This window comes from Falco cherrug, chromosome 1 (genome assembly GCF_023634085.1).
Source record: "Falco cherrug isolate bFalChe1 chromosome 1, bFalChe1.pri, whole genome shotgun sequence".
In the NCBI taxonomy this organism is placed as follows: Eukaryota; Metazoa; Chordata; class Aves; order Falconiformes; family Falconidae; genus Falco; species Falco cherrug.
The window spans coordinates 104,374,599-104,392,822 of NC_073697.1; the positions used below are offsets into that span (position 1 = coordinate 104,374,599).

Here is an 18,224-nt window from a genome sequence, read left to right on the forward strand (position 1 = left end):
CCCGGCGAGCTGCAGCCCGCGGCTCACAATTGCTCCGAAAGGGCTTGCAAAGTGCTTCCTCGCCAATGCATTCAGGCTTCTGAATAAAAGCACAGATGCTGTTTATGCCATTCTCTAGCATCTCAGTGCACTATATTTTTTAAAAATGATTTGAATCAAAGCTTTCATTCTTTAATTAAACTTCATTTAGCTGCCATCTGCCTGGGATCAAAATGGCTTCATGTTTTGCAACTCTTAATGAGGATTGTTATTGGATTTGTAAACACATAAACAAGAACACACACACACCCGCCCCAACAAAGTCTTTGAAAAGTAATAAATGAGAAACGTGGCTCAAGTGTTAAGATCTGAATCTTCACTTGCCTAATTGCAATGGAGCAGATCCTGTTCAGCATATAATCATGTTATACACAAAACGCGGGTATAAAAATACCCTGTGACTGCAGGATCAAGATTATGGAAGCTGCGAGAATTACAACTGAGGGAAAACACTAATAAAGTGATACCTGTCATTTTTCCAAAGTGGGAAGGGTCAGCGCTCCTGGGTCAAAGCAAACACAGGCGCCAAGCACAGCAGTTTTCCACTCTGGCCACAGAAACTTAAAAGTGGATGCTGTGGCCCTGAAATTCCAACGGGAATTACTGCCATTTGCTCCCAAAGATATATCTGTTACCAGAACCCAGCAGCCTCAAAATCCAGCCTGGGGATACTGGAGCTGCCAGGCAGCCGTGGAGCTTCCCAGCTGAGGGCAGGGCACGAAGGGCCACGGGGGCACGCAGAGCTCCGTTGAGAAACTTTGGGAAGAAAACACAAGCTTTGGCTCAGCCCATGCCAAAGCGGCACAGCAAGCCTTCCCGTGCCCCATCCTGCCATCCAGGCTGCGAGCCGGGGATGCTGGCTGGCAGAGAGGGAAGATGCAGAGCGGGGAAACAGCCCTACGCTGCTTCCTTGCTCAGCTTCCCTCCCCCCCTACCCACTTACAGCCTTTATGGCTGCATTCAGCTTTCTGAACTACATCATTAGTCCCCGGCGTAGCTCCCATGCCCTAATTTAACTCGGCTGCCTGTGCTCACCCCTGCCTTCCCACAGCAGCAATTAGTGCCCGCGCAGGGCGCAGTGCTGCAGACCTGCATCCCGCCGCAGCATCCCCAATGCCGCTGGCCTGTCCGTGGGATGCCGGGACCAGCAACAGACCTGGGGCAGCCCCAAACGTCTCCACTCATTACCGAGCTGTGCTGCCGCCTTCGGGGCTACAGCATCAGACCTTTATTTTTTTAATGGCAAGAGAAAAGAAAAGTCAAAATATAATGAGTCTCTCTCTTAGGAGACACCTACTCGGTGGGGTTTGATCTGTGAATAAGCCCCTTTCAGACATCTGGGAAGAGAAAATCATATTTTTACCTCTGAATCGTGTTTCTTTGTTTCCTAATTGGAGACGCCACAGGTTTGAGCATCAGGCAGAAACATGAAAGACTTCAGATTTTGATGCCAACCGCTCAGATGTCAAACTCTATTTCTAATTGGGGTCACTGATACAGATCTTTGCCCTTCTTTTGGCTGCCGCCTTTGTGCAGTCTCCTACATTTGTTTGGGCTTTTATTATCTCATGTGATCATTTGTATCCAACTCTGCAGCAAATGCAAGTCCGGAGCAACTGCAGCTGCCTGGAAAAGCTTCTACCCACCATCAACACCCTCCCACTGCCTGAAAAGACAAGGACTCGAGCAGATCAAAAACCTGTAAAACAAGTAAAGCAGCACATTGCACTCAGAGAAGCTGCTACCAGCGACCTGGGTCCTGTGCCCGCTCCCGTGCCCCCTCCCGCAGACCACGGCCGCTGCTTCGGGGACCAGTTTGCTCAGAGAGGAGGCTGTGACCCATCCTGCCCAGCAATGGCCACCAGTGGTGACGCCCCACCTTGCTGCTTGGGCTGACACCAAGGCTACAAGCCCCAGGGCACCTCGCTTCACCGGTGGCTCATGCTGGGCTGCGTTTACCTACATGGGATGTTTCTTCTTGTTGGCTTCTCATGCCGCCCTCGTGCCGTCTGGCCCATGCACGGCTCTCAGCAAAGACAACGCACAAGTTAAATACGTGCGGTAGTCAGTTACAGGGGTTGGTGCCATTAGCTTCTGCTGCCAAACTCCAGGAATGGAAGTAAAATTGCAGGAATTTCAAATATCCTTCAATTTAATGGGTTGCTTCTTAGACAGGGTGAAGCGGCTCAGGGCACGCGGAGGAGCCCAGGGACACCCCTGGATGCTCTCAGCAATGCCACTCGCAGCTCTTGGTCCAGCGTTATGGAACCTGTGGAGCATCAGTGGGATCAGCCTGTACTTACTGTGGGAGCTTCTCCCCCAGTAAGGCATGAAAACCTCTTAGAAAATCATAAATAGTGAAGAACTTCACCAGATGAAAATCTTTTCCTGGTTCAGAAGCCAGTTAAATGCATGCAATCGAACTTGCTTCTGGGCCTTTCCAAGTCTGGGGTGGCAGGAGGCCAGCCACGAGAGGCCTTGTGGGGACCCCACTCCTTGGGGGGGCTGGAATCTCCTCCCCACTTAATCCAAACCCACTTCTGCTCCAGAGCCAACAGGACTCGCGGGCGCAGGTCTCTGGTGCTCCTAAGGGCTGGCTCCCTTGTCCGTCACCGCTGCAGTTTGGTCCCGCTCCTCCTGCAGCTCTCTATGTAAATTTTTACACCTTTGATCTAAATTAAACAAAGCATTAAAACGTTTCAGACCTCTTGGTTTCAAGCACTGGTGACATTAAGGATTTTATTGAGCAGCCAAAGCACGACAAGGTCTGTCTGGGGGTGCCCTCCTGCACTTACTCTTACCTGTAAATGCTATTTATCAATAATATATGTAATAAAATAAGTACTTTTAAGAGCAAGGCAACACTTTTTATCTTTATTTAAAAAGGCCTTAATGGCAGGAATATAGTGTAAAAATCATTGGAAAAACTAAAAGGCATTGATACATATTGGAATATACACTTTTTACATAAATTACATTTATTTATTTATTTAGTCTTTCATTTGAGGTTCTTATTCGGTATTGAGGTCTAATAGTTAATAGGTCCTGGGATCTGGACGTTTAGACCACCATAGTCTAACATGTACATGTTCATGGGCCATTGCTGAAAGAGAGGGAGAGAAAAAGAAGGCAAAAGTCTCTGTTAGGACACAACACAAAACCACGCACACATCACATCTCTGACATGTTCCAACATGGGCTGTTGCTCCCACTTCCAAATAAGAGAAAAGAACCAACCCCAAACCAAAACACCACCAGCAAACCTGACAACAAAAACACCTTTTAAGTTGATGTTTCTCGTGAGCTTTTCTTTTTTATTATTATTTTTTTAAAGCAACTGATATCATCCACAGCCGAAGCCAAGCCCTGAGGGAGACCAGTGGGATGCATCGCCCTGATTTCGTTTCCTATTTTCACAGTCGCGCTGCACGCTGGAGCTCTGTGCGGCGCCCAGGACGGGGCCGGAGGCACGACCTGGCACAGCTCAGACCACGGGGGACCCACCGGCTCCTGTCGAGCGGTGCCACGGGGCTGAGGCCAGGCCACCAGCACCGCTGTGCTAACCCGGTGGGGTCGGGGATTCGCTCGAGCCTGTCCCATGTGCGGCTCCCGCTAGTGCCGAGCATCCCCCCGTGGCCCTCGGCAGGACTGATGCAGGAGAGCCCCAAGGGGCGTGGGTGCTTTGCTCCGCTGACCTCCCCCAGACAAACCCGGCAGAAAAAGGCAGCCCCAGAGGTGCGTCCCCTCCTTCGCCAAACCTGCTCGTGCCATTTTACATCACACTTTACAGTGTTTGTCAGGTGGAGGGAGGTGGTGGCGGATCGAGGAGAGCAGAGAGCAGCATCCTGAAGCAGAGAGATAGGTAGGCAGTAACCCCCCTAATATTTGGAAGGCTTTACCACAAGTGAGATCTGATTTGTTGATGATGTAGACTCCATATTGGAAGAGGAGGAAGAAGAAGATGAGGAAGAGGAAGATACTGAGTTCCCTTCGGAGATCCTCTTCCGCTTCCGTTTGGGAACGCTGGTGTCTTTCTCTGCAGGGGGAGAGGGAAGGCATGAGGTGTCCGAGCCCTGCGAGTGGTCCCTAAACGTAGGGACCCTCCCGCCGCTCCGACCTCGCCTCCCGCTGAGCATCCCCCCGCGGCCATCTGCTGTGCCACTGTTGGTGATGCAGGCTTGGCCTCCACGACCTGGCACGGAGCTGCCAGCTTTCCTCAGGCACTGGCAAAGAAAATCCCAAAAATAAGTGAATCCCAAGCTCCAGCACTTACAGAGCCTGATATCCCACAGACTTGTGTCCGTGCTGGGTGCTTTGGGGCTGTGAAGGTGCCAGCTGTGATGATGATATGCCCATATATATCTGCAGGTATGATATACCCATATTTATCTGCATATATCAAGTTTCTCATGCGTCTCTTTTTACATCACATTGCAGGCATGCTCCTGCTTGCCACATGTCCCTTCTCCACCTAGCCACCCATTTTCATAAAACTAATAGGATCCTAATTATCTCTGGGGCTGCTAATTCTGACACATTTGATTAAAATTGCCTGAGATTTATTGGGGAGGATGGGACAGAGAGAGAAACGCATTCACAGCGATCACAGAAACCTTGTTTCCTTAGAAGCTCAACTGCTAGATGATGGCTCAAATTAAGGGCTTTAACCAGTGAATAAATTGCTCATGGTGAGTAAATTGCTAATGGGAAAGGGATAATCATATTCTCCAGAATATGGTGAAAGTTTGAGTCTGACAGCCTGGTCTCTCCGCAGCTCACGGAAGTGGAATCATCTGTGAGGATGGTTTGCTCCTGAGCAGGCGCTGAGCCTGACTCTTCTTTTTCCAGGTAGGATCTTCTCCCCAGCCTCCCCTGGGCACGTGGGAGGTGCAGACACCTCCCCACAACCCCCATCCATTTCGCCTGTATGTTCTCTCCGCCACAGGGCAGGGAAAGTCACGGTGATTTCTTAGCCCTCCCCTTACCTGTTTGTTTGGCCTCAGTGCAGATTTCGGTGAACGGCCTGTGTAAGAGACAAGGGGGTGAGAGCAGGCGGGTGCTGTTGTTTCTCCCCCACGTGCCTGCCTGTCCTGGGACACAGCCCAGATCCTGACCCCGAGCTTCCTCCTCCAACACCCTGCTGCATGGAGATGGGACACGGAGCCTCCTCGGTGGGAATAAACCCAAAACAACTCAGCTGGGTCTCTGAGCCATCCCACTGCCTCCATGTCGTGCCCCTTCCCAGCATCATCATCCCAAACTGTGCAAGAAAAAGGGGATAAACCGGCCCCGCGAATGCTTTATATATAATATATAAATGGATGGTGGGTGCTGGGGACGGAGCTCTGGTGGCCCCTCAGTGACTTACCCCACTCGTGGCTGGAGAAGCAAGGGCAATGCTTAGCGAACAGAAACCTTCCCCGGCCACAGAGCTGGGGGAACTTACTGGAGCTGGTTTATAATCACCATCCGGATGCTCTCACGAGCCTTCAGGATCTTCTCCAGCCGATGGATGTCATAGGTATTGGGGTTTCTGAAAGGGATATCGTCCGGCAACCCAGTAACCTCCACAGCGTCGGGACTGTCCCTGATGAGTTTATAGGGCACCATGACAGGCCGGTTCAAGCCCAGAGCCTCTCCTGTAATGGCAGAGCAGAGGACAATGCACCAGCTTTACCACAGAAGGCTCCGGATCCAACCAACCATAGGACCAAGAGCCCTGGGAGGACCTGGGGAAGTCACGGCTGCTGTGATGCCTGACCTTTGCTGCAGCCACGTACCACCCAGACGTTTCACATCTGTCTGCCCTATTTATTGCCTGCTCTGTTAGTCTCCACTTGGGATCCTGCCAGAAGCCTCAGGTCAGGACAGTTTTACAGCACCAGCACTTGTGCACCCACCTCTCCTCCGTGCAGAGCACACCCATGGCCACACTTGCACTAGCCCGTGGCTGGGCCAGCAGCAGCAGCATGGGGGCCAGCCCAGGAGACAGGGCAAATGGAAGAGATTTGCCCATCTCCTCTTGCCTCTGGCTGTCAGCAGGTTTGGGGGTCACTGGGGTGGAGATCACATCCATCGCTCATCATCACATCCCACCGCTCCTGCCCAGTTTTTGAATCACTTTATCCCTTTGGCCTGCACAATACCCTATGGCAGTGAAATAACACAATTTAATTCCTTGCTGCATTAGAAGTACTTCCTTCTGTGTGACTTAAACCTACTGCCCACCTCTCTGGGTACCCCTTTAGTTCCTGCACTGGGGGGAGCAGTGAACACCTCTCCCTCCTGGGCTGGTCCTAACTGTAAAAGCCTGCTCTCACCTCGCATCTCTGCAGCCCCCAAACCTGAAGGTGTGAGCTGCCCCTCAGCCACATTTTGGGCTTTCCTTGCAGGGAGCTCGTCCCCGGAGCCCACCTGGCATCTTGTGCTCCATAAACAGTGCCAGGACCATGGGAACGCAGGGATCTGCTGTGGCCTCAGCCCCCACGTGGGGTGAGGGCTGCTGAGCTGGATGGGGATGCTCAGAGCACGGGCACCAGCCTCCCCGGGGAGCTGTGCCCACACGCTGGCACCTCCAATGGGGCAAATCCACCCCCAAAGCAGCACACAGCCTGTGAGCAGCATCCCAAAATGAACAGGGTCTGTGGGAAGGGCGAGCAGCCTTGGTGGATCAGAGAAAGGAGGGGGGTGACATTCCCCACTGCTTTGCTATCCTTTTGTCTATTTTCCTTCTCCTCCAGACAATTATTTTGGGGAGGGAGGCAAGACACGGCACTGACACGGTGGGGTAGCACTGAGCTGCCGTGGCCTGGCTGCACAGCCCTGGGGAGTCACACATTGAGAAATAACCGCCCAGCATTTACGCAAGCTGTGCCCCAACTGCGGCAAGAGGACAGCTGTGAGCAGGAGCAGCGGCAGCCCGTACCCACGGGGCTGAGCCGGTGACACTGCCCAGGGCTGTGCATCCTGCGGCTGCCTCCTGCGCTCCCCCCACCCAGCTGCTACCCCCGCTGCACCTCTTCCCAGCGACGGGTGGAAGGATGGGTTCGCCAGGCAGCGCAAGGAGCCTGCAAATTTCAGATCTTCAATTTCCTGACCTCCTTCTCCACCGCAGCTCCATCACGCTTTTCCCCAGCTTTGCCCCACATCGGGCTGCGGCTCCAGCCTTGCTGCCAGCCCGGCAGGTGGAGCAGGCAGGGGCTGGCAGCCAGCAGGCTGGCACAGGGCAGGCACGCTCAGCGCGCACGCCACGGCTCATACCGGCTCGGGACAAAAACGCATCAAAGGCTGACACCAGACTGAACAAATCCTGCTCCTCAGCTGCATTTTTCCATCCTCCCTCCCCTCGCCAAGGATGAGCTGTCAACAAGAAGGTCACGGTCCCACCTGCCGCGAGCGAGACATGGGAACGTCCCTGGGGACGGGCTGTAAGGTGAAGCAGTGGGACGAAACCTGCGCTGCAGCAGGCTGCTGTGCGCTCGGCCTATAAATAGAGGCCTTCAGTTGAATTAATTTTAACTATGGCTGCTGTCAGCATAAACAAACTCGCTCAGTGATGCGTGCAGATGGGAGACTCACCGTATTTTTCATTGAAAAGCTCTTTCACTTGCTCTCGGAGAATCACCTTTTCTCCGAGCCTGTTGGCATCATCCTCATCTGCAAAGCAAAAAAAAAAAAAAAAAAAAAGGAAGGGGAATAACATACCCTGTTTCTTTCTGAGCCCCTGCAAAACCCGTCCCACTGTCACAACGCATGACCGTGCCTCTGTCTCTCTGCCCCAGCGCGGCAGGGGGACACCTCAGAGGTGGCTGCTTTGCTCTGGCACCTTGCGTTGCCTTTTAGAGCCGTGCAAAGTAGCTATAAAATGCTGCCAAATCTGCATTTGCCACGCGCTGCCACGGCTGAGAGCATTTTACATTCACTTTGCGGTGCTGTAAATGACTGCAAAATATGCAAAGCGATGGAGACTCAGGCCCTCAGTGCCACGAATGCTCCCACAAGTGATATCAAGGAATGAGATAGCACTTTTATAGCTGGGCTCCTAAGTACAGTATTGTTTTATAATATGCCATATAATCAGCTTGGCTTTACTAGCTTTTTTAATTGTCCTCATCGTGCCAGACAGTTTCTCCTCCATTCTCTCATTTCAAGCGACGTGCCTATGTCAGTAGATTTTCCCCCCAGCTATTCAGCATCCTCTGGGGGCTCCAGGAAAAACGACTGGAGTCAGTACCAGCCTCCTTTGATGCTTTTTCACCCCGCAGGTATAAAGCACCAGCTGAACGAACCTTACCCACCTCTTGCCAGGGTCACCCCTCCAGCCCCACGCCAGCTGGGGTGTGCAGCACGGGGCTGGCTCGGGGGCTCTCCTCCCAGCGAGGAGGCACCACCACCATGAGCCTCACGGCACCCAAGGCAGGCATTTTCACTCAGGTGGGCACGCCATGGGGTGGAAATCCAGGCTGGTTATTTACAGCATCAAGGTGAGCCCTGCAAACCTTGGCACGAGGGATCTGAGCATCCCCTGCCCCTGGTCTGCAGCTATTTAATTTGATTTTGAGCAATCCCATGATTATGATTTTGATTATTTTGGCCATCCCCTGATTTTGATTTTGATTTAAGCAAACACATGGCTTGCAATTTTGTTTTAAATGCAAGCTGAAAACCTGATGCGAGTCCCTGCCTCCCTGCACAGGACCCCAGAGCCCAGCGCCAGGCACCCCCAGCAGAAATCACACGCCTTGGCCACCCTGCTGCTGAGGAGCCTGGAGAGAAGCTGGCACCCTTACATCTCAGCACCCTGCTACTGCAGGGTCCGGCCTCAAAAAAGCCTCTTCTCCACCTGGAAAACAATAGTTTTGTCTTGATATAACTAGGGGAAAAAAAAAAAAAAAGGGGGAGAAGCTTCTGCGAAGGAACCTCAGGGCCAAGTCATGCTTCCAATCCAGAAATGGCAACAAAGCAGCCTGAACGGGAGGGAGCAAAAAATACATAAAATAGAAGAAAATCAAGTAACTGTTGCCAAGGAGCTCTGCTTTCAAGACCCAAGACCTTGCCTTGCAGTGCTGTTCCCGAGGCTGCGGCAGGCCAGCGGGAGCAAACCCTGTGGGCTCCCTCTGTGACTTCCTTGTCATTGATGCTCAGTTTCTGGGCTGTATATCACACCCGTATGGATGTGTAGATGGTAGCAGACAAAGAAACACCAAATTTCAGTGTTCTCACTCATTTAATTCTCTGGGACTGAAAAATGCAGCAGCTCTTTCCTTTCCGCTCATGCCCCGAGCAACCCGAGTGCAAGAAACAAGATCCCAAGGGGGGTTTTTTCCACCTTGTGGTGGGCAGGACTCCCAAATTCCTATCCAAGGACACAAATAAATGACATGAAAAACCTGGAACTGAGCATGCATAACAGAGAAGCCAGAGAGGAGGCTCCGGCTGGTGGTGCCGCTTCCCAGGGACTTGCTCCTCCATCCCTAGCCAGCTCCGGGCGAGAAAGTTCTCCAGCTACCTTTGACTTTATCCATTTCGGTTTCGGAAATAATCAACTCAAGGAAGCCACTGGCACCCCTGGGATGTGCTAAGTTCTTCCCATAAAGCAGGTTTATGCATGCTGCTGGCTTCAGCTCTGTGTTATCTTTTTTTTTTTTTTCCAAATTAAAAAAAGTAGCCCATTGATTGACTTACTTTCTTCCCAGTCCTACTTGCCTGAAGCAAGGACCCCTGCACTCCACAGGCACTTACGTACAAGTGGTCACATTTTTAAAGCACCATTTGCTCTTTTCCAATAGGACTCGTCAGAGCTCGGCATTTCTTTCAGAAACACCAAATTTACAAGTTATTAAAAATGGGGTTTAGGTGCCTGCTGTGGGACAACAGGATCCAGAACACCGCCTGTTCTACTGACTTCAAAAACCACCACAAACCCAAATCCAAGGTATCCCACGGATAAAGATGGGCTCTGTCTGTGTCTGTGACGGCACGTGCAGAGCCCTGATCTTGGCGGTGAAGCTGTGGCACAGCTGGACAGGGTCCCCGGTGCAGCCTTCCAGCTCCCCGTGCTGCTGCCAGCACCCCGGGGTGCTGCGCCAGGCAATGCACGTCCTCCACCCATCCGCCGTGCTCAGAGGGACAACCTCCCGTTAGCCGGACCCCCGGCGTGAAGCCCATTCCATCAGGAAAACAGCCACTGCCCAACACATCCCACTGGGAAAGGGGCTGAGGTCCCTCCTGCAGGTGATCCAGTGCCAAAGAATCACCCAGCCAGGGTGGGCTGCTTACAGCGGCCAGGGTCTGGCCCTGAATCTGCAGAGGATAAATCCATACCCCTTCCCTGCTTCCAGCTTCAATGGGTGCAATTCAGTTACACCCCCGTGAAAATCTGGAACCAACCCTCTGACTTCGCTGAGGCTGTTCCACAGCAACTCAGGGTGAAGTACAGTTAGACTTAGCTCAGCATATGCATGTTTTCAAAGCGGAGCTATAAACTTGTGGGAGCAGGCAATTAACATCTAGACACATGGCCAGAATCCCAGCGGATGGAACTAAGGCTGGATCTGCCGGAGACACACCGTGCCCTAGCACAGACACAGCCAGGCGAGTTCTTCTTTACTCCTGTACGTTAGTATATATGTTAAATCCTGGAGCCTACGTGACTGCACACCGATCCTGGCGCGGAGTATGCGTTAAAGCAAAGCAAGAAAACCCCAGACCCCGTCTGTGTGAGCATTTCTTGTGAATGGCAAGCGGATTTTTGAACAAATGAATTGCTCGGACACATGGATGAGCTGAGGATAACGCGGCAGGTTGGTTTGTCTGGAGCGGAACCGGCACCGATGCCCAGGGACTGCAGCAACGGTGCTTAGAAATGCAGAGAGGATTAATAACAATAAAATACTGTTAAACACATCCTGCATCATTCAGTTCTCAGTATCACAGGGAAACAGAGCAGAGAGGAAAAAACAATACCTGAAATTTGGGGGTTTAAGACATTTTCATTCCCATATTAAAACACAAGTGCATTTCTTGTCTGCTACCATCTACGATGCATCAACTGAGCTACGTACCATTCAAGGCAGCGTAGGCTTTTTCCAGTGATGTTATCCGTCTAGGGGCTACAGCGCAAGTTAAAAGAATAAAAAAAAAAAAAAAAAAAAAGGAGAGAGAGAAAGAAAAAGAGAGCCATGAGTGCTGCAGCTTGGTTTCTTTCTCAGTCACAAACAAAAGCAAAACCCAGGATGACACTGTCCCTAGCAGCTTAAAATTCCTCCGGTCCCAAGGCCCCTTGACACAGAGATGCTTTCAGTAGCTAAATAACTGCCCAGTGAGCTGGGCGGGCGGGCTGGGCTCTCCACCGCGCACCAGGGACCTGTTTTGGGATGGGCTTGAGCCCACGAGCATCCCTCGAGCTACACTGCACTCCTCAGCAGCTCAAGGTCCATGCGGCCGAACTGCAGCATTTACAGCAGGTGCCAAAGCAGCAGTGGTTGTGCTGCATGGTCACGCCGGCACCAGAGGAGGAAAAAAAATATCTGAGGTTAAAGCAGATGAAAAGCAAACGGGGAAACTGTGTCAGTTTTGCAGCAACAGAGGAAAATGGGAGAAAAAGAGATCCCTAAGGAGAGGCTGGTGTTCGCCGCTGACTCCAAAGTGACGAGCGGTATCAAAATGAAATAAATTTCCTGGGCAAAAGCAGCAGGGACGGGGCTAGGGGCAGGATTTGCATGATGGGCAAAAGAATGAAGCGGCTCATCACACTGAAGCCGGCAGCCGTGGGGAGAGCCAGTAGGGAGGACGGGGTCACAGCACCGGGGCAAGGAAGGGGCAAGGAAGGGGAGCAAACTACACATGTTGGCACGGGCAAACTGGAGGGGCTGGGGGAGAGAGCAGGGGCGTGTGTCTGGCTTTGCTGAGCAGAGACATAAGCGATCCAAAGTAGCTCAAAATATGTATCAGTCATTTCCAGCAGGCTCAGGAAAGCAGCCGCTGCAGCGCAGAGCTCTGTCAACTGCCAGCGCGGGGAGAGCCCGGCACTTCAGTGGCACCAAAGGAACCAAAAACCAAGGTTTTAGGCAGGGCAGCTGCAAGCGCCAGCGTCTGGGTGCAGATCACGGTGAGCCGGGGTGCTGAGCTGAACCCTGCACCACCTGGGCTGCAGGCGGACAAATCCTGCTGTCAGCAGCTGGTGGCTGCAGCACCGCCGCTCACTGCCACGCAGCAGGACCCAGCTGGAAAATACAGGGAGCTGCGTGTCGCCTGCCGCCCCAAAGCGCTGGGTGACATCCTGCCCGTGTGGGCACCCCATGGGCAGCGCCTACCACGCACAATGTTTCGGCAAACACGCAGTGCAAAAGGGGAAGAGATGTAGATGGGTCACGGCGGCGTCAGGAAAGCCAAGCTAGGGTCCAAGCCAAGAGGGAACAAGGTCCTGGCATAGCTCCCACCAAGGAGGAATGCAGGCAGGAGCATGGGCAGGAGCGCAGGCAGACTGCAGGCAGGCAGGAGCACGGGCAGGCAGCAAGGAAGAGAAGCATGCAGCTGCAGCTTTCCAAAATGAATCAGAAAGAGTTTGGGAAGGGTAGCATGGCATTTCATTTGGTTGGCGGCAACTCAAAGGCATTTGCAGGCTTTCAGGTGAAGATTTCAAAATGCTGTTATGAAATCATGCTGATTAAGAAAGATAATTAAAATTTCTTGTCCTGGTAACCCACATGTGCTGCTCAGTTTTAACCATGGGAGGCATCCCACCAGGCTCACAGTCACGGAGCACATCCCTAAATGCCAGACCACAGCCGGGATGGAGCTGCACCCATCCTGCCATGCGATGAGCACCCTGAAAAATGGGGCTTTTAGGGTCTCTGAAGGACACGGCAGAATATAAGGCTGGCCGGGAGTGGGAGGGAGGCAAAAACAAAGCAAACACAAGGGCTGGGATGAGCCGGGCAATGGCGGTGCCTTCTCATTGCCACAAGGATGTCACACACACAGGCAAAAAGGAAAAGGAGACAGAAAACAGGTGGAAAAAAAGGTGATTGGAATCGCAGAGATGCTTATAAACAGGCTTTGAAGCTCCACAGCTGTTCAGACTACCTGCTTCAATTTTTCACCTTCAGACTAGAAACACTGACCGGCTGAACACTAAAAAATAATTCACCCCAGGTAACAGGAAGGTGGATCAGAAGGATAAATAACCCGGCTGCTCCCACGGGGGTTAAACGTCGGGGCTGGGGGGTGAAGGGAGAGGGGCATGGACCTCGAAAAGCAACCTGGTGATAGAGCAAGATGCGCTCAGCTCCCATCACTGCCCCATCGAGCGCTTTCCTCTTTTCTTTTTTTCTTGCTGGGAGTTTCCAACGCGAGGCACATCTCATCAAAGTCTTGAGGAGGATTGTGCTCTTGTGATTAAAAAAAAAAAATATAAAAAGGATGCCTGGATGTGTGGGTTTTTTAATTAAAGAACACTGCCTGCCCTACTTTATTAATTGGAGTATGGGAAATAATCTATCAGGGTGGTAGGGAGCTTGGGGAATAGGACAGATGGAGCTGGTGTACATTTTCAATCAGAGCACATAAAAATTAACATACAGAAAGATTTTTGTGTGTGTGTGTGCTAGATTACTTATGCTTGATATTTTTTTTTCAAAGGCTCAAATTAAGCCTGTTTTGTATCTCAGTGCCTCAGGAAAGAAGAAAAGAAAGGATAAGTGCTGCGTTTATAGTGCTCAAGCTTCACCCCTGCTCACCCACTTCTGTTTTAATGCCGAAAGAACATTCTGCTTTCAAAAAGGGGTTTTGAAGGTCTTTTTCACAGAGCAGAGACCAACGGTGGGGAGACAAGAAACTGGAAATCAAAAGGAAAATCTGTGGCTGCCAGGAAGGCTGTGCTCCTGGGTTAAAGCCCCCAGAGGTGGGGAAAGCACTGCCATCATCCCACCTCTGAGAGGCTGCAGATCTGCACTGCAGAAGGGAGTTGCAGCCACTGACCTTCTCTGAGCACTGGGGAGCACACCGGCTTTATTTTCCCCCAAATCAGCCTCATTTCACCCCAAAACCCACCTCTTTCTGCAAACAGCATCTCTGCAGGTGCGCACCCCCAGCCGCCTCTGTGCCGGCAGCCTCAGCCCCCGCACTGCGACCCATTACAGGGGAGATACCATCTCAACAGAGAAATTACAGATTATCTTGAGAAAAAAGTGTGCGAGGTGCTGAGATTACAGTGAATCCTTTTATCTGTTTCTGTCACACTTGAAAAATGGGTGTCCCCAAAGAGGGAGATAAGGAAGCCGGTCCTCCACAGTCCTGCAGGTATTGAGGATGCTCTTTGCAATGCAAGAGGTGCATGACTTGTTTAAAGCAAATTAAACTCTGTAATGTAACCTAAAGGCAACTAAAATTACCCCAAAGGTTGTTTTGGTTTTTTTTTAAATATATTAAACTTCCCTTTTCCCTTAAAACGTGTACTTTTCATGTACATTTTTGCCAAAATAATCCACAAAACCCATAACTTCCCTTATATTTATACAGTCGCCTCCTGAGCTTTCCAGCTTTTAGACACTTTTGCAGTGCCATCCTGCTTGGGAGTAACTATTGCTTTCATTTTAACGCTCTTCTGTGAAATAAGTGATTTTCATTGATTTTGTTTCAATGCCAAGCACGCACTTCTGCTGCTCCTCTTCATTTTACATGGCAGGACTTTACTACACAAGATTGAGGTAAAAAGAACACTCTTAAATTTAAATTTTTAACGATCTATGGCTAGTTGGAAATCATTAATTTTGTTAAGGCAGATGAAAAGTGATCAAAGCCAAGGCACTGTGTTGCCACCATCCACTTCAGTGTAATGGGGTGGAAAAGCAGATGAGAGGTTAATTGCTGTCAATGGGGATTTTTGGGGGGCAAAATACAAGCTTTTTTCTCAAGGAGACATTCCAGTGGTAGTCTGACTACTAGAAAATCATTATAAGTCCTGGAATTGTCTCTGAAGTTCTAGCAAATATATGAAAGAGTCTATAACAAATTGAGCAGTCAAGTAAGAAAACCCCCTCACCTGCAACTGCTCTTATTTAAAACCCCTGTGGGAGGAGAGGGTGCGAAGCACTGAGCCTGGCAGGGATGCTGCGACCTCCTCCCCAGCCCATCGGGTATCACAATACACAGAATAAAATATGTCTTTGTGTTTGTGCTAGTATGGGCCAGCTCCTGGTGGGAGCGTTCAGCTGGAGAAGGAGGAAAAAAAAATGTTGTGCATCGAAAAGAAAATCGATTTCCTCTACATCTCTATTTATCAGGCTGCATTTCCCAGCCAGCTGGCAGGTTGAAGTATTTGTCTTCTGATATGCTCCTTTGTTAATGGTGTGATTTGTGTCAGATCAGCGTCTCTTAACATAATTATACCGATTACAGCAGAGGAATGGGAAGACAAGATGCGGCTGGAGGAGTGGATACATCCTCGGCTCACGCCGGCGTTACAGCCACGTAATTCCATGGAAAACCAGAGTTCTGCAAAACTTGCATTTCACCGAGGGCTTGTTTAAGGTTCAGCTGATGTGAGCCAGCACGTTGCTGCTTAGGACCAAAAGATTGGAAGTCTACTGCCGAGGTCCGTGGAGGTCTCGGGGGACCTCCCCATCATCTGGGCTGGGCCATGCACAGGGATGCAGAGGGCTGACACACAGGCGATGCCCTGGACTGAATTTCCAGACAGCTTGCCTTTTGTTGGAGCCCTCTCAGGCATCTAACACCTTTTTGCTGTTCCCAATAAGGGCATATAAATGTTTTCCTCTCCGTTATATTTGTCTTCCCTAAATTGTGCCATCCCCATGGAGGCTGGCCAAGGAAATGGGAAGCCATCAATAAAGACGACAATGTTTTTTGCACCCATCTGTGCTCTTCCAACAGTTGTAATTACAGACATTTAAAACCAAGACAGGTTTTTACCACGTTTCTGACGGCAGCTCTCTTTTCTGGTCAGCCTAGAAGCAAGAGACAGAGCTACCGCAGCAGTCCACAGGGAAAGACGCAGCTCCGGGATGATGATTTCTGCAAGTGGGTATGACACGCACCCTGGACACCCCGTCCTGCCCTCCCCTATGTCTCCTCTGGTGTATCTGCATGTGGGACTATCCACCATGAGCCAGAGAGGGCTTTCACTGCCGCGCTGCTGCAGCCCCATGCGCACCCTGTGGTTAATTACCCCCTTCCCTTGACCCTCCCTTGCCATCAAACCTGCCAGCTCAGTGCAATACACACTTATTTTAAGAAAACGCTTAAGAAAGTGGGTGCTTTCTTAACTACAGAACACAGATCCCTGCCCTAGATTAGCTCTTGAAAAATGCTGTCATTACAAGGCAACTGCAGCAGCACTGATGGGTGATGCTGAGGCCAGCTGTCTCGGGCAGGGGAATGTCAGCAAATGCACCAAACAACAAAACCAAAGTGAGAAGCCCAGGAAAGCGAGGTCAGGGGCAACTTTCCTCCAGCTGATAAAATTATCGCTTGCCATCCACAGCTTAAAACTCCCAGACCACCACTAAACACTTGGCCAATGTATTGCTAAGGCAAAAAGGCATCATCTCTTACCGGGTTTGGGGATGAGTCCTTGAAAAGGCCTGTGAAAAATAAGGAAAACGGGAGATTTAAAATGGAACGCCACTGGGAAGCCAGCATGCCTGGACTGAGCATCCTCCGGCAGCCCAGGGATCAGCCCGTCCTTTGCAGGCTGTGGCACAGCTTCTGCGGGACCGGCAGGAGCTCTGTGGGGATGGGCTCCCCACAGTCCCGCTCGGAGCAGCATGTGCCCCGTTAGTACGGAGACAGGCAGCATGGCTCAGCCAGAGCTGGTGGAGCCACTCTTAAAGCCAGTTTTTTCCCTTTCTCACTTTACAGCAATACACTGATAAAGTGCTTTTTCCCTCCCACTTGTGTCCATCCCCTTCGGCTGCAAAACCCACAGGACCCTGGCATGGTCGGGCAGTGCCTGGCACCTCTCCAGGTGCTGCGGGACCCCGAGCGCTGCCTTGCACCAGCAATAAACCAAGAAACGCTTCTCCTATCTCAAGTCTCCCAGTAAAGGGGCTGGGATTATTCTGCCTGTGCATCCATCGCGCTGAGCACCATTTTCTCCTGTCAGTGCCTTCCCCACTGCCTCCCTGGGCAGCAGACAGAAGGAAAGAGCAGGAGCTTCTATTTTATGGTCCCCTCCTTTCTGTCCAGTTGTTAGCTGCCACCTTAATTGCTGTCTTGGAGGACGGGGGCATATATAGTATTTACAGCCCTGCCTCAAGGGGGCTGGCAGAGCTGGGGATGCATTTAGGTCAGCTCCTTCCTCTCCTGCTCCTGGTGGGGTGGCTGACACATACCTCGTCACGGTGAACTTGATTTTATCAGCAACGGCCAAGATCCTCTCCAGGTTCTGTGAGCCGAAGGTGCACGGCTTCCTAAAGGGGATCCCGGGGGGCAGCCCCTCTATAATCACTGACCCCGGATTGCTCTTGATCCGCTTGTATGGCACTTGCACAGGGTATTTAATCCCCAAGGCCTCACCTGGGAGAGAAGTGAGTGGTAAGTGAGCAGTAAGTGTGCAAGCTGCCATTTCTACCACGGCTCTGGCTCCATCTCCGGCCCCGCCAAAGCATGGCACAGCGTGAGCAGGCTGCTCAAGGTACCACGTCAAGCGTTAGATCAAGGACCAGCATTTTCGAGCTGCCTCCATGATGGGAGCGGAGTCACATGCATGCCACAGAGCTGGGGGGGGCAAGGAGAGGCGCCGTCCTGTGTGATGATGCCCAGGCACTGCAGTGGGAGGGATGGAAAGCTGCTGCTGTTTGCTTTGGGACATTATTTGGAGCTGCATGTTCCTTCTCTGAGGTCTGGCTGCAAGATCAAGGCCTCATATTTCCTTGCAGTAATTGCTCTTGCAGGTACATGGGAACCTGCACAAGTCTTACCCCTGCCTGGAAAACGGGGATAACGGCATTTCCTTGCCTCGCTCAACAAAGAACAAGAGACTAGGGCAGGCAGGCTGTGGGAGTGCTCTGCAGAGCCCCAGTAGGTGCCCTGAGGACAGGAGAAGCAGCATCCACTGTCTCCCAACTCTCCTGCGAGTGCTTGCTATGACCCCTCCTTATTCCCTTCCCCACCTCCCACCACCCCCCGCGCTCCCACAGCTCCGCAATTCTCCATTAATGAAT

At 51.4% G+C, this 18,224-nt stretch overlaps 1 protein-coding gene across 7 annotated transcripts in view; it reads right to left on the minus strand.

The window, feature by feature from the left end:
- Window positions 1-2,884: 2,884 nt before the first annotated feature.
- Window positions 2,885-18,224, minus strand: part of GTF2IRD1 (GTF2I repeat domain containing 1) — a 67,661-nt gene continuing 52,321 nt past the window's right edge. For 4 of the 7 annotated variants that reach the window (XM_055699027.1, XM_055699024.1, XM_055699008.1 and 1 more), the window contains 8 exons: window positions 17,394-17,577; window positions 16,615-16,643; window positions 11,103-11,150; window positions 7,618-7,695; window positions 5,486-5,678; window positions 5,025-5,062; window positions 3,939-4,075; window positions 2,885-3,142 (listed from right to left, as the gene is read on the minus strand). In XM_055699027.1, coding sequence (XP_055555002.1) covers window positions 3,068-3,142; window positions 3,939-4,075; window positions 5,025-5,062; window positions 5,486-5,678; window positions 7,618-7,695; window positions 11,103-11,150; window positions 16,615-16,643; window positions 17,394-17,577 — 782 coding nt within the window. In that variant the 3' untranslated portion in view covers window positions 2,885-3,067. The other 3 variants (XM_055698995.1, XM_055699017.1, XR_008730223.1) reach the window with 3 other exon arrangements.